Below are 26,094 nucleotides of genomic sequence, written 5' to 3' on the forward strand. Positions count from 1 at the left end.
GGATGCCTGAACCCCATGCTTGCCTCACTCAACCTGTTCTGGCCTCTGCCAGGCTCCGAATCTCTGGGAAGCTGCAGCATCTGCTCTACTGCAGGACTCTCCCTGGATGGCTCCTGAATTCCAGCCAGGAGCACAGTCCTGCAACCACCTGTGGGACCCTGGCAACCTGTTGGTGGTGGTGTTGCTGCTGTCCAATGCGCTAGTGCCACTCTGCTAGATCCACGGAGCAGAGTTTCATGAGATGCTGCCTTTGAGCCATTTGCTACTGGCTGCTTGGACATTCCCACCACTTTATACGGGATGGGCTGTGTCCATTGGCTGCCTCTCGTGCCAGAGCACTGGCATTCTGGACACTTGGCTGGCATCCAGTGCTGTGCAGAACACTGGGGAGCTGACTGTGGACTTCTCACTGGGCTCATAGGCATCTATTGCTGGACTACACATGGGGACCCACCACACCTTGAGTGACACGAAGCAGAACATGACTTGTGGTGACAAAAATCAGGTGGCAATAAGCACAGCAGCAAGGGTGACAAGGCACAGGGCTCAGCTCCAACAGCACGCACAGCAAGCAGGACGAGAGTAAGTGAGTGGGGGACAGAGACTGTCCCCATGCTCCTATACCCAAGCACCCTCCCTTGCTGCCTGGTAACTGTTGTATAAGGGCTTTCTGCACCCCTCCTGGGGCTTTGTTTGGTAACTTTCCTGATAAAAAACACTCTTGAGGCCACACATCCACATCAGAATCATTGGGTCATGGAGTGACACACCCCACCGGTGTGCTCCTACTAGCTGCTATGCCCATCACTTCAAGCCAGAGAAGGCCACTGGTGCCATTGTCAGTGCTGAGTGCCCATGATGGCCAAGAAAGGCTGGGTAATGTGGCTACACTGGAATACCAGTGGCAGTGTTCTCTGTGGGACCCTGTGGATCCCTCTCCCTGCTCCAGGCTTTGAGTCTTGTGCAGCCAAGCTCTAACTGCCCTCTGGACTACTCACCTCAATCCTGGCAGTGTAGCTTTGTGCCTTGAGACCTCTGTTGTGGCTGCCCGGTCTGGTCCAGGGCTTCCGGCAGATGGAGAGGATGCGGTCTCTTCCCCATTGGGAAAGTGTAATCCTGTCTGTGAGTTCCCCATGAAGAATCACCTAGTGGAGGATTGGGCTGTCCCTGCTCATGAGCCAAGGCTGGGTTATCATGTTCCCAGGACAGCAGGGGTTGGAAGAGCGCGTAGCTCAGTGGAGCTTATTTCATCAAGTCTGAAGAGCTGTGGCCTCTAAGCTGCATGGGTTCCAATGCATGACTGCAGATGAAGAAGAAGCCCCCACTGAGAGCTGCACAGTTTTGTATGCGTGAGAATGCAAACCTGCTGACGGAAGAGGATCACAGGACACCCACAGTTCCCACGGCATTTAGCCTGCATGCTACCAGCTGGACTCAGAGGCCAAGTCAGGAGTCTCCAAAGAGAAGGTCAGAGGTGGGGTTTCAGGAGGCTGGTGGGCAGACCCAAGTGTCCTTGTTGGGCAAGGCTGAGCCAACAAGGTGGACCCAATTTGGTGGACCCAAGTGCTGCCTTGCAGAGCTCTGACCAGACAGCTGTGGAGGTGGTTCACGCTCCCTGAGGGTGGATCTGCTCCATAAGAGGGACTGTAACCTCTCACCCAAGTCTAAGTGGTTTGACCACAGCCTCCAGCTGTTCCGGGCATAGAGAATGTTCATGAAGGCATCTGACACCTAAAAGTCATCTGGGCCAAATACTTTAGCTAGGAACAGAGCTAAGTGCTACCTTGGTGTCTCACGGGTGTTGTTCCCCAAGCTTGTGACATGTGCACACAATTGGACCACGACAGTGGGGCAGTGACCAGTGGCTCGCGGGCAGATATGTGTATAGATACAACTGTGACAGAGTCTGACTTGAGACAAATGGTGAGGCCCAGAAAGACTGAGCCTATGGGACACAGGTCATCTTTTTATTTCTTTATTTTCACTTGGGTGCTGGTAGCTCTGGGAGTCCACCCAGGAAGCTGTGGATGGAGAAGGCAAGGAATAAGGGACCAGGTGTGTAGAAGGATGCTACCATTCTCCCAGATATAACCTGGAGTTTGGTCACCGGTGGGCTACCTCCTCACCTCATGACATTGCCTTCAGGTTACACAACCCTTCAGGAGGGTCCAGTGAGCTAGGTCCTTGATGGGCCCTGCAAGTGATGGAATCAAAGCCTGGGGAACCTGTCTGGACCACAGCCCCACACAGATAATCGGAGCAGTGCCAGCGCCCAGGCACGGGGTGCCATGGTACCTTTGCTCCACAAGCAGCTTCCCTGGGAGAGAATCTACACAGGAGATTGACACGTGAGGCATAATCGACCTCATTTTGCTGTCTCTGACCAAGGCCTGGCTCACTTCCAGGTGGGGTCAGCTCTGGGCCAGGACCCATCTCCGCTTCTGGTGCAGGCTCTGTCTACCCACAAACCAAGGTTCTTAGGCCCAATCAGCAGGGATTTGATGATCAGCTCCCCAGAGCCTCCCACGGCAGGGCAAGTCCCTTTCTGGAAGAGGCGGGGCTCCTGGAGGGGTTGGGGGCAAGTTGGCTTTTATCTGTCTTTCCTCCTCCTCCTCCTCCCCAGCATCCCTTCTCCAGTGTCTGGCACTGCCGGTTGTAACCCGACTCCTGCGCCGGCTCCTCGCCCCCCACCCCCAGTCACTTGGCCCAGCAGCGCCACCCGCGCGCCCTGAGTGCCACATCACTGCACCCTCCAGCGCATCTGCGCGCCCACCATGCCTACACTGCCGCTGTTCCTGGCTGCCCTGGCTACATTGGCCGCTGCCGCACACCCCAGCTGCTCGCCTGGACCCCATCCCTCCGGTAAGGTCGCAACTGCCCCTCTGGGTAGATTTTAGACAATCTCCCTCAACCCACCTGGGATCTTTTCTCTCCCTGTGGGTTGCGGAGCTACCACCTAGATAAACTGTCCTAAGGGTGCTGCTACCTTGTGACCCTTAGGCAGTAGAGAGAACTCTGCTGGGGCACTGGGCTTTCTCAGCAGCTGAACCAGAGACCCCAGGAAGACAACAGAGCCCGGAGGGACACAGCACCCGCCAGTGCAGAGCAGGCACCTGGACTGGTGGGATCTGTAAATGGGTCGGAGTGAGCAGGTGCCAGAAGTGTGAGGACAAGGCAGTCTGAGTCCCGTCCTTCCAGGAATGGGGAGGTGCTGGGCATAGCAGACTCCTGACCCTTCCTTCAAAACTCCTGGCTGCAACGTGTATAACTTGTCTTTGGAAGCGCCCCAGAGAAGGGTGGAGTGTTTCTTCAGGGATAGGACAGGGATAAGGGAGGGTTCAGGGATCTCAACTGAGGGTCCCGAGGATGAGTCTGGAGTCCTGAACTCCATTCTGGTACCACTGCTTCTCCAGAAGCTGGGATCCAGTTTCCCTCTTACTTGGGTGGGGGTGCATCTAGTTCACATTCTTGGGGTCTTTATCAACAGCAGCCACCTGAGTCTAGCTGGACCCCCACCCCACCCCTGGCCTTCAGAGCCCATGGTATCAGATGTAGGATTTTAAGAGCTAGGATTTGCAGTCACCCGAGAGCCTGCCTGCTCTGGCCAGGTGGATGTTGGGAACACAATGTCTCTTTTCTTTGCCCTCAGCCTGGGGTTTTCTCCCCACCCCTGGCCTCCTCTGGCCCTCGATCCATCCTACAGAACAGATGGTGCAGGCCAGTTGGTCAAGTGTGTACGTGGGCAAGTCTGTGTGGACCTGTGTGCAGTCCGTGGCTGTCTAGCACTGCTAAAACTTGCAAAGGAGGATTCTTCTCTGAACTCCTGATGTCTCAGAAAATGCAGAGTCAATAGCTTGTTTGGGACCTGTGCTACAGGAAGCCTTTCCTGGTCTGCCCCATGCCAGGAGCATCCCCCCCTCCAGACCCGAGACCCCAGACCCCAGACCTAGGTTGCTTTGCAGCCACCTGCTTCTTCACTCAGGTGAGCTGTGTCCCTAGCTGGGCTGAGCAACATCACAACACACCAGGAGTATTGGGGGGGTGGGGTGGTGGAGTAACTTCTTTGGGTCCAGTCTCCCTCCCTAGGGGGCACACACGAAAGTTTAGTAGGCTTTCAGATCGTGGACGCTTCTGGATCAGCCTGATGGTTTCAGTCCAGGGTTCATATCTGAGGATGGTCACAACTTCACTCTCTACCTCCGTCCCATCTCTTTGTCCCAGGGGCCAGGAGCAAACCTGGCACACACTTCTCTGCCTGGTCTTTACCTTGACAGAGGGCTCTAGTTCTTCGCTAAGCCTAAGTTTGGGGTCTTACTGTGACACCTTTACTGGACTGCATGACTGGGGGCAGCTGCCCTGATCTACCCCTACCCCAGGGCATTCTGACTTCTCTGTTAGAGGGGTCAGTTGAAGAGAGAAGGCGGGTCTGAGGGCAGCTTCCATCCCTGCCTTGGAGAAATGCTGCCACCTTGTGGTTGATGTAGGTCAGCCATGCGGACTTCGAAGAGGGAAAGAAATGGGTGAGACTGATTTTAAATAATACAAAGTTTAATCCAATAATCTGGAATACTACTTCAATATCTCTTCATTGACATAAAATAGAAATGGAGTATGTACTAGTTTTCTTCCTATTGCTGTGATAAACATCATGACTTGGGGTTTGTTTGGCTTCACCTCCTGAGGAAAGTCAGGACAGGAACTCAAGGCAGACTGGAACCTGGAGGCAGGAGCGGCTGCAGAGACCACAGAGGAGTGGAGTGCTACTTACTGGCTTGCTCCCCCATGGCTTGATTATCTTGTTTTTATACATCATAGGCCCACCTGCCCAATAGTAAAGGGAGACTTGTCCAGGCTCCCACTGCATGGGCGGGTGAGCCCAGAGCCAGGCAGGCCAGGGGCTGGACCCTTCTCTGTTCTCTACTGCATTGGCTCATGTTCAAGGCTCTTGACAGCATGTTTAGTGTGAGGAGGGGAGTATGTTCTGGGGTTCCAGGGGCTTCTTGTGGCTTGGGTACACACCCAGATCCACACCCTAGTAGTCTGTAAGTCCTTCCCCGTCGTTTAAGAGGAGGAAATCAGGCATGATGTGCTCTCCTGTCATCCCAGCATGTGTGAGGAAAGCAGGGGGGGGGGGTTAAGAGTTCGAGATCATCCACAGCTACACGAAGAGAGTCCAAGGCTACCTGGGTGTCATGAGTCCCTGCCTCAAACCACCAAGAGCAACCCCCAAGCTCAAATATGGTAAAATCCTGGGCAACCCTGTGAGTGCCAAGTGGAGGTATGGTGTCTCAAATGCTGCCTGTCTCATGACAGCCTGGGAACAACATCAGAATTGAGGCATCCTGACGCGTAGTAGGTACACTGAGCAAGAGGGTTCTAGTCACCACAGTGGGACTGAGTCCCTGGCTGCTTTCTCTATGGGTGGCAGGCTCAGGCGACTCACTCCTGTGGTCACCTGCTGCGTGACTCTAGATCTTGTGAGAGACCTAAGGGTGCTGTGCCCCCGCCAGGCTCCTGGCTGCCATGTTCCACCAGAACAGGACAAAATACAGTCATTTGAAGCATGATTAATAAAAACTCAAAGAAATTGGGGTTCAGCCTGAAGGTCAGAAAAACAAAACAGCCAGCCACTGGCTCTTACCTCTGCCTCAGTCCAAAAAGGCGATCCTGCCTCCAGGAATCTCAGAATGAGACTGAGTCTGAGAGCTGTCTCCTCCCATTTTATAATCCTCTCTAGGTCTGGGATTAAAGGTGTGCACCACTGGGATTAAAAGCATGCATCGCCCAGTTTCTATGGCAACTAGTGTGGCTACTGGGATTAAAGACGTGTGTTACCACTGCCTGGTCTGTAAGGCTGACCAGTGACCAGTGCAGCTGTTTTACTCTCTGATCTTCAGGCAGGCTGTATTAGAATACAAATGAAATGCACCACAGTCACAGTTGCTATGCTAAGAGAGTCCCTCTCCCATGTGTGCATGCTTGCTCCTGAGGGACTCCTCTTTTGACCATGGTCATTCTACCACGCTCCTGGCCTTTCCCAGCACAAGCCACCAAAGTCCTTTCTGGCCCTGTCTCAGTCCAATTCAAAGCTGGTGCAGTTTCCTCCTTGGCACTTTCATGTGCCCAGGGTGCCCAACAGGACTGTGGGTGAACATGACTGCCGGTGTTCAAGGGGATTTATGGCCCCTCCTGGATTTTACTAGGGAGTTTTAGGTGGCCCTTGAGACCCCACAATTGCAAAAATAGTTTTGTGTGTTGATGATTTTTTTTTTCCAAAAAGGAGTCCCCAACTCGCACAGCTCTGAGGCCCCGCATTTCCTTGGGACTGGGGTGTCTGTTTGGATGACTCTTGGAATAATGTTCCGTCTGAGTGTGGTGGTGGAGGGGCATGGGCACAGTCTGAGACTGATGGCTCAGGACACTGTGGGAGCTGGGGCATGGCTGGCTGTGGGGGTGTGGCCACAGGGACCTCCAGGTTGGCTCCAGGCTGGGCCAGAGCAATGATAATGCACTCACTTTCTTAGGCAAGTTGTACGGTTTGTCAGACTCAGGCTCCTGACCCGAGAGTCAGGTACCTCTGCCGCTTCAAGCTCAGACGTCAACAGTGCAGACCAGTGGAATGAAGGCAGCAGAGCGTGGGACAGGGCTGGTGCCCAGTGAGTATTTGGCAAAGGCTGCTAGGGAGAGATGTGTGCCTTTGTCTGCTGCTAACTCAGGGTTGTCTCTCTTCCCAGGTAACTGTCAGAGGCTGGCCTCCACACACAGTGGTAGGTACCACCCCACCCATGCTTGGTTTTGTAGGAACTCCATAGTCCCCTGACCTCCATGATGTCAAAGCAGAGATGCTGACGTCCAATGTGGGAGCATAGCAAGCTCAGCAGATCCAACAAAATTAGACCAAACAAAAGGATAACCTGCCCTTCCTGCCCAGCTATGCCCTGGGGTATGCTAGGAGTCCCTCTAAGGCCAGCCCTGCATTAGTTTCTTGCTATAAGATTCTTTTTCTTTTCTTTGGGAGTGGGGGTGTTATTCAGGGCGGAGCCCAGGGCCTCCTGCATGTTAAACACAGGCTGTTCTGATCCATACCTCAGCACAGAGATGCCACCCTTGACTTGTGGCTCTGCAGGCCCAGGTGGGCTTGTGAACTGAGACCTGTCCTTTCCTACCCCCCCCCCCCCAGGTCCTGATTTCATCCTCACTGAGACAAGGAGGGACAGAGCATCTCACTTAGTGACTTCAAGGCTATGCATTTAAAACACTCAGGACAGGCTTGAGGACACAGCTGTTTCTCTGGAAGAGGCAAACTTCTCCGATGCCAGCTATGTGCATCCGGTGTATTCTCTGTGGAGAAGATTTGCAAAACCAGGGAGCATTTCCCCCATAGAACAACCAGTGTCATAGCTGAGCTTGGGGGCTCATGCCTGTCACCTTGGCATTTAGGAGGCGAAGGCAGGGGGATTACCATGAATTTGGAGCCAACTTGGGCTACATAGAAGTCCTAGGTCAGCCTGAGCTATGGAGTGAGGACTGTCTCAAAAATACCAAGAAACTGGGCTGGCGAAATGACTCAGTGGGTAGAGGTGCTTGTTGCCAAGACTGATCACCTGTGCTAACTCCCTGGGGTCCTCCCTGGGGTAGAAGGACAGAACTCACTCCTTTAAATTGTCCTATGACTTCCACGTTCCAGCTCTGGTGTATATAAATACATGAATTCAAAAATCCTGAGGCCAGAAAATAAGACAAAAATCAACATATCTAAAATGCTTGAAGAGAAGGCAGCTGAGCACGAAAACCGTGTCCTTTGCACACCATGACACGTGAAAGTGGCAAGATCTTGGGTCTGCACCACATAATGTCTCTGATGGGGGTGGAGGAGCAGGTGACAGGTGGCAGAGGAAGAGACTGGAAATGAGGGTACAACTTTGTGCCCAGCAGCTTCAGGGCTTCTGGAGAAAGTCAGAAGGCCCTGCCTGGCAAATGGCGGCTGCAGGAGGAAGGAGAGTTGGAGCCATCTATACTGGTCCAGCGCAAAGTGTCCAATATCAGAGGAGCTAGCATTCTTTGGCCTGCACTTACAATGTCCTTGTAAGAGGAGGAACAGAACCAGGCCTGCCAAGTGCATTTCTGAGAGGGCCTAGAAGACGGGACATTCCATGTGTGGTGTGTTCTCACGGACATCTCTCCTTTGGGGCTGTCTCGAGATTTGTTTCTGCTTCTATCAATCTACTGGCCTCATTAAGCATCCATAGGCAGGAAAGGCTGCCTGCTCCCATTCTGCTAGGGCCCTTACCACTCTGTCCCATTTGCTGGTAGGTGGCTGGGTGCAGTCAGTTCAGAGGCCTCCCTGTGTCCTCCCATAGACCCTGCTTCCTCCACAGTAGGCCTATCCTTGCCTCTCCCCACAGACCGAGTGCCCCACCATGGCATGCTTTGGCCTTAGGTGGTATCTACTTGGGCATAGGTCATCAGATGACCTAAGACTCTCCTTCTCCAGCCACCTGCGTGGACCTGCATCTCAGGACCTGCATCGATGCCGCCTACAACCAGACATCGTTTCCCACGCCCCTGGAGCACCGGTCGTGGGAGACGGTGGAGTCCAGCCCTGAGTACATGCTGCTGGGTGTGCTGCACTTTCTCCTGGAGGGCCAGTGCAACCCTGACCTGAGGCTACTGGGGTGCTCTGTGCTGGTCCCCCGATGTGAGGGAGGCCACAACCGGAGGCCCTGCCGGCATGTCTGTGAGGGCCTGCGGGAGGCCTGCCAGCCAGCCTTTGATGCCATCGACATGGCCTGGCCCTACTTTCTAGACTGTGCCCAGTACTTTGCACCAGAAGAGGAAGGTTGCTATGATCCTCTGGAACAGCTCCGGGGTAAGGCAAAACTTTGGGGTGCTCCAAGCTGCACATTAGCTCTGGGGGTTACTGTGTGGGCAGGCAGATGTCAGGGGTCCACTAGGACCATGTGGCAAACAGATCAATTGAGTCCGGGGTGGCAAAGACAAGCGAGAACCACATTCTGGTGTTGTCTCTGCTCTCTGTAGAAGGGTACCAGTAGGGTCATAGGAATGGTTATCCCGTTGCTAAGGAACTATTTCCCAAAGGCTCCTGCATCAATGGACTCACTTATCAAAAAGGAAAGTGTCCTAGTCAGGCCTATGAAGGAGCCTCCCCACAGAGAGGCCTCTGCCCAGCAGACAGATGGGGCATGGGCATGGTAGACAAAGTGCCTAGCCACAGCTTCCTCCAGAAAACTGCATTGTGTTGGCCATGCCTCTGACCTGGGTTGGGAAGGGAACTCCTCGGAAGACCTGCTGGCCAAGGCTGGGCCTGAGGGACGACAGGTTCTGTGAGTCTGAGTGCCTCTTTGGGTGTCCAGACTCTTTGGGATGGCAGGAGGTGTGATGCAGGCCGCAGAGAGAAGGACTTGGCTTTCTTCAGGGCCGGCCTGTAGCAGAGGAATGGGCCGTACTGAGTGGTAGTGAGTAGCTCACCTCAGGACATGTGTGGAGGTTCCAGAGGGATGCTTGGCACAGTGCTTCAGTGAGCACAGCTCTGCCACTCTGTACACAGTGGTTAGAAAGAGCGCCCACCGGGGACCAGCACCCACCATGCAACCCTGGCCCGTGGAGCTTTCTATGGGACGGACACAAGTGCTTCCATACTGTCCAAGGTGGAAGCCACTGAACTGTGATTTAATATTATTTCCCTGCCTGAGCTCAATAGCCCCACATGGCCTGTGTGTTGGCTGTTGGCTGGTGAAGGGCAGCTGCTGGACTGCGTGGGCCCGGGCATCCTGTGGCCTAGCTTTGCAAGCCCTTAGTCTTCTGCTGCATTTGGGAAACAGAGGGCCAGGGAAGAAGACAGCAAAAGGACTTCCAATGGAGTCACTCTGGCCAGCCATTGGGAGATGGGCTGGTTTGTCCATCCTCATCTACTGAGTGCCTACTGTGTACTGAGACAGAGAGGCTTTGGGGAGGATGTGTGAGTGGCTGGCAGGAGGTGCACTGCGCCAAGCCTGGTCTTGGAGCCTGGTATTCCTCTGGGGAGGACTGGCTGGCTCACATGCAGGTACAGAAGGTGGTGGGAAACGCCATGCCAGCAGGCAGGACTGTGTCCACAGTGGGCTCAGGCTTGGAGGTGGCAAGCGAGGTTGGGGAGCAGAAAGGAAGCCAGCCCATTCTGACTGAGCCTGTTGTCTCAAGAGAGCCCAGGCACTGCCTGCTGGAGAGGCATTATTCTGGGCATGTCTACCACCAAATTGCTAGTTTTGTCTGTTCTTTCTTCTCAGTAATCATTTTGAGCAGAAAGAAAACCACAAATGGGACACAGTGGGAATGACATTAACTCTTGGTGGCCCTGGGTGGCCTGCAGTCAACAGGACTAAGGAGGGTTCCCAGAGCTGCTAGCCGCTGGGCTTCTGCTATGGAGAGGAACGGGGAAACGAAGGGGGGCAAGTGCGGTGTGTTTGTGTGTGGGGGTCACACTGTGACCTCTCACCGTCCCAGTCCCATCTTCTTCCTTGTGGGTTTCTCCCTGTTGAAAAAGTGTTTGGGAACAATGTCATCAGACTGGAGACCGTGGAAGCCACTTTGGGTCGTGCTGCCTGGATCATACAAGTATTAACACAGTGCAGACCATGGCTCCAGTACAGCGGGGTGCAGAGTGGTGTCAGGGTCCCTGTTATGGCAGGGTTAGAGGCAGAAGGCAGCCTCTCAGTGATTTCTGTAGGCCGAAGAGTCCTAAATGCACCTTCTCTTGGGAACTACGTCTTACATTGGGGAGTTCCCAGCAGACACCCACATATTGCGGTCGTTATACACTGGGAGTGAAGATATATTCCGTATGCATCTCCTGGGAACCGTCACGTGCTACCTTGTGGCAGTGCCATCCAGGAGGCCTATGTGTCACCTCCACACCCCAAATGAATAGCAGTGTAATGGGGTTGGGGAAGAGGGTGCTGGGAGAGGCCATTGAGCCATCTGAGCTGTGAGCAAATATGCAGTACACACCCCAGCCCCAATCCCACATCTTTCCTCAGGAGAGCTGGATGCCGAGGAGGCCCCACCCTCAGGCCTGCCACCTACCTTCATCCGCTTTGCCCACCACTCCTATGCTCAGATGGCCCGGGTCCTGAAGAGGACGGCGGCTCGCTGTTCCCAGGTGGCCAAGACCTACAGCATTGGGCGCAGCTTTGAAGGCAAGGACCTGCTGGTCATTGAGTTCTCAAGTCGCCCAGGCCAGCACGAGCTGAGTGAGTGACCACATGAGGCCCGGGTGTGATTCTCTCCCTGGGAACAGAATGCAGATTCACTTAGCCTTGGGGTACACAAGCTGGGAGTGGCCATTTGGTGTCTCCATATGCTTACCCGCCACAACCACCTGGACCTGGTGACACTTTGGGAGCTGTGATTGGTGTATGACCACAGCCCTCAATGACAGTATCAAAAAGGATTTCTTCAAGCTGGGTGTGGTCACGCACACCTTTAATCCCAGCACTTAGGAAGCAGAGGCGGGAGGATCTCTGTGAGTTGGAGGTCAGCCTGGTCTACACAGTGAGCTCCAAGACAGCCAGAACTACATAGAAAGACCCTGTGTGTGTATGTGTGTGTGTGTGTGTGTGTGTGTGTGTGTGTGCGTGCGTGTGTGTGCGTGCGTATGTGTGTATAAAGGATTTCTCCAGAAAACTCATGTCATTTGTGAGTTTGGGAGCATGGGAAAGAAGATGAGTTGGTCTCATTCCAGTGGAGATGCTGATCTGAGGAGACTGAGTAATAGCAAGATAACAAGCCACCCACACAGTAGACGTACACAGGGAGAGTACAAAGTGTTCCGAGAGGGTGAAGGCTACAGGGACTGGAGCAACTCCTGGAGGGAACGCTGGGTCAGGAGTCAGGTTTAGTGGGCAATGGCCGCCAGAGCTTCCCTTGATAGAGAGCATGCCGCTGTCACCACCACTGCTGCCCCACAGTCTTGTGAGTCCCGGGTCTGCGTAGGTCTGGGTCCTGGTTATTTTCCCTCTGCTCTGTCCAAGTGCGAAACATATTGCTAACGGGGTGGACACATGGGTTTTCCATCTCCAAACCATGGTCCAGCAATACTAGGTGTGGAGGTTTCTTTTGAGTTGTGGAAAATGCTGGATGGTTCAGGCCCTTTGCAGTTTCCTTGTTGTGGTATAAATTAGGAAATCAAACTTTGTTATAGTAATTGCTAGTGGCTCTGAGCTGGAGAAGAGACACCAAGCTGACTATATCTGGGGCTCTGGAATGTTCTAACAAAGACTTGGCTTGGGCCTCCATCTCCTGTGCGAATAGGCCCTGGTGACCGTACAAGTGTCTATAGACAGCACAGAGAGCATCTTTAAGCCCAGGTCCTCCCTTGGCTCCATTGCCCATCCCAGCTGTCCTGTAGCCATCCTTCCTTCCAGTTCCAGAATCTGTGGGTTTTGGATTCTGCTGAGTTGTCTACCTCTACCCAGCTTTCATCTTGTTGAACTGGGCAGTGTGGACATCATAAGCTCAAAGGCCTTATCTCCCATAGGGGCCAGAAGTCATTAAGTCACTTCCGGTCTCCAAGAGCAAACCTAACCCCCACCCCTACAGGCATGGAAAGCTCCTTGTCGTTTATACCTGGTGAAGGGCATGGACTTCCACACCTATAGCTGAATGATGCTGAACCAGACAGGTGGGATGGGAGATTCTGTTTTCCACATGAGCAAGGTTAGATTCAACTAGTAGGGGTGACTTTCTACAGTCACATTGAAGAAGGCTGCCAGGTCTAGTCTACTCTTTCCATGACACAGCCATAATCCATCCATCCATCCATCCATCCATCCATCCATCCATCTACTCATCCACCCATACGTCCAGCTATCCTCTCATCCACCTGTCCAGCCAATCATCTGCTTATTCATGATTCATGCATCTATTCATCCTTCCCTTCCAGGGCCAGCTATTCTACTTATTAAGCCCCGAAGTGTCTGACTTGTTGCACAAATATGGACAAAGGATGTCAATAGAATTACACAAATGAATGACACCATTTATGATTATAGCATCCTTCACTTATGCTAATGATTGTGGCTAAACATAAGAAATGAGCTCAAGAAGTAAGTGCCTAGATAACTCATTATTCTCAGAGACTCTCAGTAGGAATCAGTCCTGGTACACCTGGCGGCACTTGCTGAACCAAGCCTGTGAGACAACACCCCACGTCACAGTTTCTCCCTGCAGTGGAGCCCGAGGTGAAGCTCATTGGCAACATCCATGGCAACGAGGTGGCGGGACGGGAGATGCTCATCTACCTGGCCCAATATCTGTGCTCTGAGTACCTGCTGGGCAACCCCCGCATCCAGCGCCTGATGAACACCACCCGCATCCACCTGCTGCCATCCATGAACCCTGATGGCTACGAGGTGGCGGCTGCAGAGGTGGGAGTTCCTGCTGCCTGGAGATGGGCCGCTTCCTCTGACACTCTTAATCTCTGATGTTATTTGTTGTTGTTGAGGGTCTTTCTGCAGCCACCTCTCCGGGTGACCAGGACTGAGCAAGCAGCAGTACTGCCTGATGGGTGGGCAGGATGGGCACCAACAGAGCAGAGCTTGGTGTGTTGTTCTAGGACAGGGCTGAGGATGTAGCTCAGTGGTAGAGTTCTTGTCACTCATGAAAAATCAGAGAAGGTATTGCAACAGGAAAGTGTGCTGGTGGGGGGTTAGGGCAATTTACAAGGAAGGACAGAAGGACATGGATGAGAGCCAAGGGAGGCAAAGGGCCAGAAGCATGGGCTGCTATGGTGGGGCGGGGCGGGTACTCAGGCTTGGGAGAACAGTGGGGGTAAGGCTGTGTGGAGGGGTAGGAGGTGGGAGGAAGGGCTCATCAATGAAGCCACAGAAGCCACAGTCCTGTTTGACCCTCAGCCCAGCTGGCTGGAAGATGTGTGTGTGTGTTGGGGGGGAGTTTTTGATCCTTGGCTGGGCCTGTGTTTTCAGGGTGCTGGCTACAATGGTTGGACCAGTGGGAGGCAGAACGCACAGAACCTGGATCTAAACCGCAACTTCCCTGACCTTACCTCGGAGTACTACCGACTGGCCTCGGCTCGTGGTGTGCGCACAGACCACATCCCCATCTCACAGTACTACTGGTGGGGTAAGGTAGGAGCTGTGTGGCCAGAGCCCACTCTCTGAGCTAGGGACTCCAGGGGTCCCTCTCGAGGGCCTGCGAGTTAGACTCATGCCTCGCTGGACCAGGGAACGATGTATTGGAATCCTCTGGTCTCCAGCAGGGCTGACACAGGTCTGCATCCTGCTGAAGCACTCATGACCCAGACACTTTCCCAGAGTCCCCGAGTTTCCCCTTAAATATGAGCCAAGCTTGACAGGAGCTCTCTCTGTAGCTAGTGCAATCTGCTTAACGTAAGAACAACTTCTGAAGCTGGTGGGGTCTACTTAATGCAGGAACAAAGCAGTCAGGAGCTGGAGGGATGGGGGGATGCTCCTCAGATGCCTGGGAAGTTGATCTGACCAAGAGAGGTGAAGTGAGTTCCAGCCTGAATGACCAGCAGGAACTCCATGGTGACCGGAGAGAACTGTAGCAGCTGGCCAGGAGTTCTGTTGGGTCTGGTGTGGGTGGGAAAGACATGGACGTTGGGTGGTCAGTGGAGCGGGCAGAATCCTGAAAGCAGTGCTTCCTTCCCCGCAGGTGGCCCCTGAGACCAAGGCCATCATGAAGTGGATACAGACCATTCCCTTCGTCCTCTCAGCCAGCCTGCATGGGGGTGACTTGGTGGTATCCTACCCCTTCGACTTCTCCAAGCACCCCCATGAGGAAAAGATGTTTTCTCCCACGCCCGATGAGAAGGTGAGAGATGAAATGGTGACGAGCCTGAGCAGGCGTTCTCGGCGAGGACAGTCACTCTGTTCTAACTCATGGAGACATAGATGTTGTTGAACCCTCAGCAGCTTCTTTGCTTGCTGTCCCGTTCCAGGAAGTGCCCAGTCAAGGAGAGAAAAGCTTTTTCTCAATGTCACCAACCTCAGGGAGAAGCCAAAGCGGCTCCCTGTGTTGATGTGTCTCATGTTATTCCAGACGACACCAGTAGGGGGCAGTACTACCACATGCATTTTGCCCAGTGGGCTCTAAACTGAGGGCAGAGATTAGGGGTGGGGCTCTAGGCCTTCTGCTTCTTACAGGGGTCCCTGGGTAAATACCCTGATTTCTCAGGTTTGTTTTCCTCACCGTGGGTGAGATTACGTGACACTGGGACCCTTCCAGGCACTCTCAACCTTAAAGCCGCCTTGCTGTGCTACCCAGCCCTGAGTTTACAAGGAGACAGGTAACTGATCTCTGCCTTGTGAGGATGAGAAAACAGCGTGGGTGGGGGGTTCAGCTGTTCCTGGTGTCCCCCAGGCCTGGGGCCAGCTCTCCATCCCCTCCTGTATCACTAGAGGCTGCAGGCTCCTGCCCCAGGGGAGCCTGTGCAGGTCTGAGCTTGGTGTCTAGTCTGGCCTCCTTGTGAATCAGATGGGTGCAGGGAGCCTGGCTTACTCTCCAGGGCAGTTGTCAGGGCAAGCATAGAGGAAGGGACCTGAAGGTAGGTACCCTCCAGAATGGATGAGGGCCAGGCACCAAGGTCCCTGATCTCTGAGCCACTTGGCCAGAGGAAACAACTTCCCTTAGCCCTCCTTAAACACTCAGCAAAGTGGTCTTACCTAGTCCTTTCCCTGTTCCTGGGTCACAATGGCAGAAGGGACTGCTCCCTCCTACTCTGAGGGTCCTCTGCCCATGGACCAAAACAAACAGAACAAAACAAAACAAAACCCAAAACACAAAACAACAACAACAAAAACAAACAAGGACAGGAGAGCCCAGCCTCTATGAAGGGTCCCATAGGCTGGGGCACAGTGTATGTAGACTTGTGTGAACACGGGTGCGTTCATGTTTGTGTTTGCATGCCCTTGGAGCATGTGTATGTGCTTGTGTTCACATGTGTGTCAGGGGAGGCACCCCAACCTGGCCTAAACTTAGAGAGGGCTTCTCCGAGGTTGGGCCTTCTCCTAGTGGAGCACAGGGGCAAAGGTGAGGTGGAGATGTCCAGGTATGGACAGATGCTTCAGGTATAGGCCATCAGGGTCCTCTGCGCAACCAGACCAGGCTCAGTGCACTTGTACTTGCAGGCTGCAAGGGCTGTGCCAGCAACACCTGTCCCCTCTGGATCCTTGGCCCCGCTTCTAACCATCCGCTCATTCATTCATTCATTCATTTGTTCGTTCATTTGTTCGTTCGTCCCTCATCTATACTCACACATTCATTTGCACACTCATTCAGTGTGGGGTCTCAGATCTTGTGCCTTCGTAGAGCAAGCGTATCCCCAAACGTGCTCCAGAGCAGCAGGAGCCCTCCCCTCTCCCTGTCAGGCCAGCCTCCCAGCCTCAGCGTCTGGGGATGTCCGTCAGGGGGAGGTTCACCTCAATGGGTCCCACTAGAGTCAGAAGAAATGAGCCTACTCCCCAGCCATCAATCCTCAATCAATAACTATGCAGCCTGCAGCCGGCAGCAGGCTCTGTGGAAACCACAGTCTCAGGAGAGGTGGGGGAGTGTGAGGAGAGGAGCTTGCTGGGCGTCCCTAGGTACACCTTTGCCAGCGTCTGTCCTGCCAGGGGAACCAGCCCTGGGAGCCATGATCATGACCTCAGACCTACTTGCCACAGCCCTAGTTGGCACATCTGCAGCTCACTATGGCACTCGCTTAGGCAGCTGTTGAGAGGGCTGGTGCCCAGTGACCTGCATTCCTGGGTCTCTGCAGCTGCCCTGCCTAGCATGTGGTTGCCTTCTTCCTTCCTTCCTTCCTTCCTTCCTTCCTCCTTCCTTCCTTCCTTCCCTCCTTCCTTCCTTTCCTCCCTCCTCCCTCCCTCCTCCCTCCCTCCCTCCTCCCTCCCTCCCTCCCTCCTCTCTCTCTCTCTCTCTCTCTCTCTCTCTCTCTCTCTCTCTCTCTGTCTCTCTCTCTCTCTCTCTCTCTGTCTCTCTCTGTCTCTCTTTCTTTTTGATTTTTCCAGACACAGTTTCTCTGTGTAGCCCTGGATGCCCTGAATTGTTATGTAGATCAGGCTGGCCTCAGACTCAGAGATCCACCTGCCTCTGCCTCGTGACTGCTGGGATTAAAGGCGTGCGCCACCACACCCGGCTCCAGCTGCCTTATTTCACGTGCAGTCCCCGGGTCTGTGCCCCACCTGCTCACATGGCCTGCAGACAGGCCACTCCCCTGCACCACATCCTTGCTCTCAGCCCGACCTGAGGCTCCTCCCGGGCCTCCACCCACACAGGATGTTTGGCCGCAAGGATGGGGAGGAAGAGTGGGAGGGGGTCAGACAGTCCAGGTCCTGGGGCTAACCCAGGAGCCGTGCCCATGTTTAGGTAGGTGGTGAAGGGCTACAGAGCCATCGCCTTCCTTCTCCATCTCCACCTCCAGATGTTCAAGCTGCTAGCCAGAGCCTATGCTGATGTCCACCCCATGATGATGGACAGGTCGGAGAACAGGTGTGGGGGCAACTTCCTGAAGCAGGGGAGCATCATCAACGGGGCGGACTGGTACAGTTTCACTGGAGGTGCGGACTGCACAGGCCGGGGGTGGGGCCTCCCTCAGCAGAGCCCTGGCACTCAGGCAGGGTCTGGCTTGAGTTTTGGTCACCATCTTCCAGGAGAGGCGGGACTGGGCTGATCTGGTCCTGTGACTGGCAGCCACCGTGAAGTTTATTTTATAATCACCCATGTGGTGATTCCGATCATAACCAAGCCCTTGCTGCTTGTTAAGGGTCATAGAGGGCTGGTAGGTGAAGTGGCAAGTCCCCAGAGAAGCTGACATTTCAGGGACAATGGAGGAGTTTTGGTTCTGTGTAATAGGTCCTAACGGATGAGATTATCTTCTACATAAGATCACGGGGCACTTGTACTCTAAGGGTTCCAGGTTTTTCTGAGCACAGCGTCCATGGAGCCCCTGAGTCCTCACTGGTTGCTGTGTCCTGGGGGAAGGCACAAATACTGTGCACGTCATGGGCCACCCATCGAAAGGCCCACATGCACGGGAACAGTCACCCTTCGCCCGATTCCCGCTGTACCCAGCACACTTCCCACATGGACCGTTCTGCAGATGAGGGCAAGAGACTGGCTCAAGGCCTTAGTTAGCAAGGTTGGGGCTCACCTCGCCCCCTCTGACCAGTCCTGCTCAGGTGGCAGAAAGATGCCTTTCTCCTGTGTTCCAAAGCTATGACACCTTTTGGTGTGTGGCAACTTCTCTTTCTGCAAGGCTTCAGGTACATTGGTTCCTCAGGTACAGGGTCCTACTGTTGAGGCTTTCAGATGCCCTATGAGGGCCAAACTGGAGAGGTCAGCCGACTTCCTTCCTGCAGCTGGCAGGGCCATGGGGCAGATGGGCCCATGGATGGACAGTGGCAGCCTTGAGGATTGTTGGCAGAGAGAGCTGCAACAGCAGGGTTCAGAAGCTCAAAAGTCTTTAGAACAGAGGGCCCGGGAGAGGACACTGTAGTCCTCCCGGCTCACTCCTGGGAATGGAGATAATCAGGTTTCCCTGGGCTGCTGATGGAACTCTGGGTAGCTGGAGACTGTGGACATTGTATACTTCTTGGGGATGCAGGCCCATAGCTGGCACACAGAGTCTCATGTGGTACCCTGGCTGGCATCTTTGGGAGAATAAGATTCCAAGCCCATGGACTCTGCTACCAAACCTGTCTGGGATCAAAGTTTGCCTCTGTGGCCTTGCCAAGGCCTCTTACTCCCGTCCTCAGGGCGGTGCGTGGGAAAACAGTGGCAGGGTAAGTCATCTCTATGTGCAAAGAGTGCTGGGCCTGAGGGCTTGTGCCTGCTTCGGGGTCTCTGCTCTTGACACCCAGCTACCCATCCCACAGGTATGTCTGACTTCAATTACCTACACACCAACTGCTTTGAGATCACAGTGGAGCTGGGCTGTGTGAAGTTCCCGCCAGAGGAGGCGCTTTACGGCCTGTGGCAACACAACAAGGAGCCCCTGTTGAACTTCCTGGAGATGGTGAGCCCTGCTTACTGGGAGCTTCCCATGGTGGGATGGGGTCCAGCTCCAACCTTAGCCTCCCTCGTCCCCGGGCTCTGTCTGGTGCTCTATGGAAGTGTCTGTTCATGACTTCTCTGACCATCCAATCAGGACAGGGGGCTTCCCAATCACTTCTCCTGGCACATACCATGGGAGGGGGGGTTGTCATGTAGATGCCATTTGGGTAAGGATCTCATACCTGACACAGCATGACTGCCAAAGGGAGCGCAGGGGCTAGCAGCCTGCGGACAGAGCAGCTAGCTGCCCAGCCTCCAAGCCCTGGAGGTTACCAGGAAGCAGCAGGTGAATCAAGCTTAATCTTGAGAGGAGAGAGACCAGGCAGGAAGAGGGTGCACTCTGAGCAGGGGGTACAGTAGGGGACTTAGTGAGGTGAGTGAGACCTCCACGGTCCTTCCCTGTGACTGAGGTGTGGCTGTAGGAGGGAAGGGAGGGTCTCAGAGACAATGGCTCTGGGGTACATCCTGCTCACATATCAGGCCTTAGGGTGGAGGGTAGACTGCCCGAGATGCCTGTTTGCATTGAGGCCATCTGGACACAGGTGGGCAGGCAGTGACAGGCATGGCTGGAGAGACACCCTCAGGAAGCCCCATTGGATCCTTGAGCTAGAGTCTGCTGAGTCAGGGGAAATGGGTTCCTGAGCCCAGTGATTCACAAAGCACAGCTCTCATGAGGGCTGCAAAATTATGACGGGGCTTGGAGGGTTATAGGGAGATAGCACCGCCTGAGGAAATCGAGCATGGTCAGGTGCAAGGTGGCTGTGGCAAGCACACAGTGCTTCAGGGTTGCCCCCCCCCCCACATTGGTCCCATCCCTAGGCAGCCCTATCTTTAGGTGATGGGGCTTGAAAGAAGGGCCACTGTGGCCACAGGGGCACATGACTATGACATAGGGGAGATAGAGGAAAAGGAATGACCATGCAGTGTGGCCTGGCAGCTGCCTGGAGTTTAGGTCTAGACTTGTGTCCCCAAGGCTCTGTCCTAGAGCCTTGACCTTTCTAGAGAGACCAGGAACCATTTGCTAGGTAAGAGTAGGCTGAGCCTTGATAGAGCAGCAGAAATGGGGCAAACCCAACCTCAGATAGAACAGAATGTGGCCGTGTGGCCGGGTGTCTGTTCTGTGATAGCTGGCATGTCTGTCTGTCAGGCATGTCTGTCTGTCAGGCATGTCTCATCCAAAGGCAGGACTTGGGGCAGAGGTTCGTGCTCAGGCCATTCTGTGGCTGTCTGGGGAAAATGTGTTAGAAGGAGCCTTTGGTGGGGCTGGGATCGCTCCATGGATATTGTACATGAAGTATCAGCATATGAAGATTTAATGGCAAGCAGAGTGGTGGCCAGTCGGGCAGCACTTGGCCTCTGAGACGGATGACCCCCAGGAAAGCAGGCATGGGTCCTGATAAGGATCAGGTCTGTCATAGCCAATTGAGGTCACTTTCACAGTGATCCTGAGCAGACCAGGGGTGGGGGTCGGAGAGACAGAACCAGTTCTTCCTGCCACACAGCTCCAGGCCCTGGGTGGCAGGAGAGGACCCCAGCTGAAGTGCAGATTGGAGACTAACAAACTCTAGGGAGGGGCTTCCATGGATAGGATCTGTTCCCTTGAGGGGCAGAGGAGTAAGGCCCAACTCAGTCAGGCCCAGCAGGGAGAGAGGAGCTGAGGCAAAGGGATTAGCAAGAACGACATCCTGGAGGCGGAAGAATGACAGTGTCTGGAGAGGGGCCGATTGGGGCTGAGGGCCAAAGAGGGTGAAGGTGAAGGGCAAAGATCTAGGCACACATGTGTGGGAGCTGGAAGTGAGCAGTGACCACGGACTCAAGGGACAGCTTTAGCCATGTCAGCAGAGCCGGTGTCACATGTAGGATTCAGCACCCACTGCTCTGCAGTTGAGGAGGGGCAAGGGAGGAGCTGGGTGGCACGGCGCCGTCTGTGCCACCAGTTTTCCCAACACCTCCCACGGGGGATTTGAAATCCCTGCTCCTGTCCCATAGGATAGTGTTTCTGGGTTCAGATCCACAGAACAGCAACCCATGCTCAGGAGCACCCTGGTCACCCGTCCGGGTCACTTGTTCCTATCAGGAGAGCAGAGTTCTTATCCTGAGCTCGCCCCACATTCTACGTGCCCTCCTTTCCCAGGGCACGTTAAACACCGGATTCTTGCTAAAATGTAGGAAGGAAGTGATCTGATGGTTACGTCTCTTCTTATGCCACTGAGGGTCAAGAGTGAGGGGTGGCAGCTGCCAAGGACTTCTGGTTCTGAGCAGATTAACTCCAGGGATTATTAAGTTCCTGTCTTTGCCGGTCTCAGAGGCACTGTGAGCCCTAGGTGTTGCTGGCAGCTTTGGCTCCACTTAGACCCATTCTGTAGCTGAGGAAGCTGAGTGTGAAGAATCTAATGATTTACTGGGGTCAGGAGGCCCTGAGGTAGGAGTCATTGTGTGCAGAAGACACAGAGTATGGCTGGAAAGCCATGGGGCTAATTCACAGTAGGCCTGAGTGGATCCAGGCCTGTGGCTGTCCTCCATGGGTCTTGGATTTTACTCTGAAGATATGGGCAGGGTGTCTGGGGCATAGACTGATACATGCAAGAATCCATAGCGGGTGGGGGTCTGAGGCCCTGGCTGTGTCTTTACTAGGCTTCCTTCTAGAATCTATGCTCAGAGGGAACCCAGAAGGCCTGATGAAGCTAGGAAGGTATTGGAACTCAGAAGCACCTAGGAGTAGACAGAGAAGGTCATCTTCAGTGTCTGAGGTCAAGAAGGAAAGTGAGCAGGACTCTGGGGCAGAGCTGCAGTGTCAGACAAAAAACCAGAATGGGCCTGGTGGTGGTGGCGCACGCCTTTAATCCCAGCACTTGGGAGGCAGAGGCAGGCAGATCTCGGTGAGTTCGAGGCCAGCCTGGTCTACAGAGCACGTTCCAGGACAGGCTCCAAAGCTACAGAGAAACCTGTCTCGGGAAAACAACAACAACCCCCTCCCAAAAAGAAAATAAGGCCCAGAAAGTGGCTTACTCAATTACACCCACAGAACCCCAACCCAGAGGAACCTGGTGGGGCACCAGTGAAAGTGACAACTGTAGGCAGGTGTCACCTCTTTAACTTCTCTCTGGTACCTCCAGGTGCACCGGGGCATCAAGGGTGTGGTCACGGACAAATACGGAAAGCCAGTCAAAAACGCACGGATTCTAGTAAAAGGCATCCGCCACGATATCACCACAGGTGAGCCGCAGACTGCATCCATCTGTGGGTGAGGCCAGTGCAGGCTTCCCATTTCACAGGTGCCCCGTCCATTCCCAGTCAGCTTGTTTCGGGAGAGTGGCAGCAGGGAGAGACCCTGCCTGCCCTGTGCTGTGTCCCCTGCCTGGTTTACCTGAGAAGAGGTAGTTCTGCTATGGCTGCTGCGTTCCCAGAAAAACACTTCCTTCTCAGAGGTGGCAGCCTGGAGCCACCTCCCTCCAGGATCCTCTTATGCAGGCCCCAAAGGTCACACTGGTCACTGTGTGTAGGGTACTTAGTTATTTAGCTTGTTGCTGTGACAAAATGCCTGGCAAGAAGCAACCTAAGGAAGGGAGGGTTCATCCTGGTAGAGAAGTCATGGCAGTGGGCTCTACCTCCTGAAGCCTCCACAACCTTCCGAAATGCCACCACTAATCCGGCACCAATTGTTCAAACACATGAGCATTGGGGGATGCTCCATATGGAACCCACAACACTCTGAAAAGTTGCTTTTGACTCACGTGGGCTCTGGCTGTCCTCAGGCCTTTCCCAGCTGGTGGCTCAGGAAGAATATCCATTGCTCTTACGGAGGACCCAGGTTCAGTTCCCAGCACACATGGTGGTTCATAGCCACCTGCCATCTCCAGTTCCAGAGGATTCAATGTCCTCTTCTGACCTCTGTGGGCACTGTGCCTGCCTGTGGTCCAAATACATGCGTGCAAGCAAAAGGCTTGCCCATGTAAAATAAAATAATTTCAAAAAAACCATTAAAAAGATAGATACCAGTAACATGGGATCTGGTGGCATCATTGTACAAGGAAGTAGACTTGCTGATCAATGATGGGGACAAGGTGAAGCCTTCCAGAACAAGGTAGCACCTAAGTAGGGCTTTGAGGGATGAATAGGGATCTGAAAGAAGAGGACATTCCCAGTGGAGGCAAATGCCTGTCCCACCTGAGGGCTAAGGCTCTCTTACCCCCATCTATCACACTTCTGCCCAAGCCTGGGGCAGAAGCCCTCTAAGGATTGTTTCTGTTCTCTTTGAAGCCCCTGATGGCGACTATTGGAGACTCCTTCCTCCTGGTTCCCATATCGTCATTGCTCAGGCTCCCGGCTACTCCAAGGTTATGAAGAGAGTCACCATTCCCTTGCGCATGAGGAGAGCCGGCCGCGTGGATTTCATCCTCCAGCCTTTGAGGACGGGACCTAAGAACGTCCTTCCTGGACCTTCAAGAGCTTTACCCTGGTCCCAAGAGCCCCAGGGAGAGGCCACACAGCTGGACTTTGAGCCCCCCAGGGCACGTAGGCAGCCAGCTAGTGGGAGCAAGCCATGGTGGTGGTCTTACTTCACGTCACTGAGCCCGACCAAGCCACGCTGGCTGCTCAAGTACTAGCACCCCTCAGGCCCTGCCCGGATGTCCACCTCCGCGGCCTGGGCTTCTGGTTCTGGAGTCCCCCAGTCACAGACATTACCCACAGCCTCTGCAGCTTATTAAAGCTTGTTCACCCACTGTGACGAAAGGCTCGTGCCGAGAGGGGAGGAACAGGGTCTTTGCTACCCAAGGCAGCTCGGACTGGTCCTGGCGAGAAGCCCCTAGGTGGTGCTCTCCCTGTCCCTGAGGCTTTGTGGGCTGAGGTCCGGATCCTGCTGCTGCAGGTCAAGAGGCCAGGAGTCACAGAGGTGACTCCAAGGCAGGCTCAAGGCCACAAAGATGAAGAGTTGTTTGACACTAGAATCCCCACAGCTTGGCTGAAATCTGCCTTTGGGGCTCACAGGCTCCTCGGAGTTCTGATTCTGGGGCCCAGTCTTCCTTGGCCCTTCCTTCAAGGACCTTCCATAGCTGCATGCTCCCCACAGGTGCTCTCTCTCTCTCTCTCTTGACCATCTCTCTCTCATACTGTAAGAGGTTTTACCAGTCCCAGGGGTTACCAGACGGCCAGTTCTGTTGCTTTCCAGGAGAGCGCTAGCAAAGAAGTGCCACACAGCTCACACTGCATAGCAAAGTCAAACTGGAGTTTTTACACAACAGAAGTTTATCACAGCCTAGTCCTAGAAGAGCTGCTCTCTCTCTGCTTGGTTTGTAGTTATCTGTTTCCCGTGTCATGGGGTCATGACAACACACTAATTTGTTCCCTGGCCTCTTGGCAGCCTAGGCCCTGACACAAGTTTTCTTTCTTTTTTTTTTTCTTTTCTTTTCTTTTCTTTTTTCTTCTCTTCTTTTCTTTTCCTTTCCTTTCCCTTTCTTTCTTTCTTCTTTCTTTCTTTCTTTCTTTCTTTCTTTCTTTCTTTCTTTTTTTTTTTTTGAGACAGGGTTTCCTGTGTATTCCTGGCTCTCCTGGAACTCACTCTGTAGATCAAGCTGATCTCTAACTTACAGAGATCTGCCTGCCTCAACCTCCCAAGTACTGGGCTTAAAGGCAGGCACCACCACTTCCTGGCTTTTGTTTTGTTTTGTTTTGTTTTTATTTGTTTTTTGCTTTCAAGTTCTCAAGGCCACAGTCTACATGCTCTCTTCCTTGGCTTCTGATATGTGGTGGCTCCTAGAGCCGTTAAACCGTCACACCAGCGCCACAGTTCACAGCTGCCGAGCCTCCAAGAATGATCGGGAGTCTTGTTCAGTTTGGAGGTTTTGTGCCCTGCATCTCTCCAGGTGTCTGTCAACAGGTCAGCATTTATTTGGCCTCACTGCGTACAAGACACCATGCTGAAGTCACTGCATGCCCTGGAGCGGGAACCCCGAAGGAAGATCATATGGGTGCAGTAGAAGGAGCAGGTCCTTTTTAACTGAGATTGAATTTATATACAATTTGCTAATGTTAGCTTAAGAAAAACCCAAAAGGGCACTTTATGTCCCAGCCCTACCGATGACACCATCCCAGGGCGCGATAAGCAGCCCATGAGGGGGATTAGTGACCGAAATTGCCTCCTGAGCTGGCTCTGAGCTCCGTTTGTCTTTATTTGGTTGCACAGATAATTTTTTGTCATCAGAAAGTTGAGTTCCATAAATACAATATCGTCCGATTTAATAATGAGAATCAGAGCTGGCTTTGTCCAGTCTGTATCTCTCTTGGCTGAGGCAAACTCAGGATGTTTCTCCAAGATGGCAGCAATGCACAGAAGATTTCCAGCAAGGCTGTCTGCAAAGGGCGGGGACAGGCAGTGGCCCAGTTGGAGGTGATGAGGCTGTGGCAGCCGAACCAACCCTCTTTCTTTATGAATATTCATATCGCTCTACCATGCCCTTCCATAGCCCCTTGTTCTGCTAATGGAACCCTGGCCATCCTTAGTGACTTTTTTGTCATCTTCTGGTACCTTGTCCTATGAGTACCACATGTGTATCTGCTCCTTGCTTCTGAGCCTCTGCCCATCCTGGGCCTTGTTGCCAGGCAGGTTATAGGGAAGCACCTAGGCCACTGGAACATATAGGCTGCAGATCCAAAGGACACAAAGTTCCTGAAGGGACACCAAAGAGTGACACGTGGGTGTGTCCAGATTGAACTCCACCAGGTGAAGAAGCAAAAAGCTTCTTCTGAGCTACAAAATGCCTGAGCTGGTCTGATAAAACCTGGGACTTCAAACACACAAGAGGAAGAGAATCAGGGCGAGTCAGACCTTGTGGGAAAGGGCTCCAAGGAAGGAAGACTGAACTCGGGACTAGCCTGAAAGTCCTGAAGGTCCGTTATTAGAAGTTATTAATGCTGTAGTGAGACAGAGACAGGCAACAGCGTGGTGGGGGCTTTGAAGTGAGTGTGGGTCCTAGGACCAGAGATAGAAACATGGAGAGGATCTGA

General features: G+C 53.7%; 1 protein-coding gene across 1 annotated transcript; it reads left to right on the plus strand.

Moving 5' to 3' along the window:
• The first annotated feature begins 2,654 nt into the window (after positions 1–2,654).
• On the plus strand, positions 2,655–23,818 carry Cpz (carboxypeptidase Z). The gene is made up of 11 exons (XM_038338348.1): positions 2,655–2,862; positions 6,735–6,767; positions 8,495–8,869; positions 11,037–11,249; positions 13,228–13,424; positions 13,983–14,144; positions 14,692–14,850; positions 17,459–17,594; positions 18,912–19,051; positions 22,206–22,305; positions 23,350–23,818. Exons 1-11 carry the CDS (start codon positions 2,775–2,777, stop codon positions 23,694–23,696), a joined length of 1,950 nt encoding a protein of 649 aa, XP_038194276.1. The 5' UTR covers positions 2,655–2,774; the 3' UTR covers positions 23,697–23,818.
• Positions 23,819–26,094: the final 2,276 nt, after the last annotated feature.

This window comes from Arvicola amphibius, chromosome 1 (genome assembly GCF_903992535.2).
Source record: "Arvicola amphibius chromosome 1, mArvAmp1.2, whole genome shotgun sequence".
In the NCBI taxonomy this organism is placed as follows: domain Eukaryota; kingdom Metazoa; phylum Chordata; class Mammalia; order Rodentia; family Cricetidae; genus Arvicola; species Arvicola amphibius.

Coding starts and splice junctions, on each gene's coding strand:
- Cpz (XM_038338348.1), top strand. CDS start 2,775: ATGCCTACACTGCCGCTGTTCCTGGCTGCCCTGGCTACATTGGCCGCT. Junction 6,768..8,494: donor GCTGGCCTCCACACACAGTG/GTAGGTACCACC, acceptor CTCCTTCTCCAG/CCACCTGCGTGGACCTGCAT. Junction 22,306..23,349: donor CCGCCACGATATCACCACAG/GTGAGCCGCAGA, acceptor TTCTCTTTGAAG/CCCCTGATGGCGACTATTGG.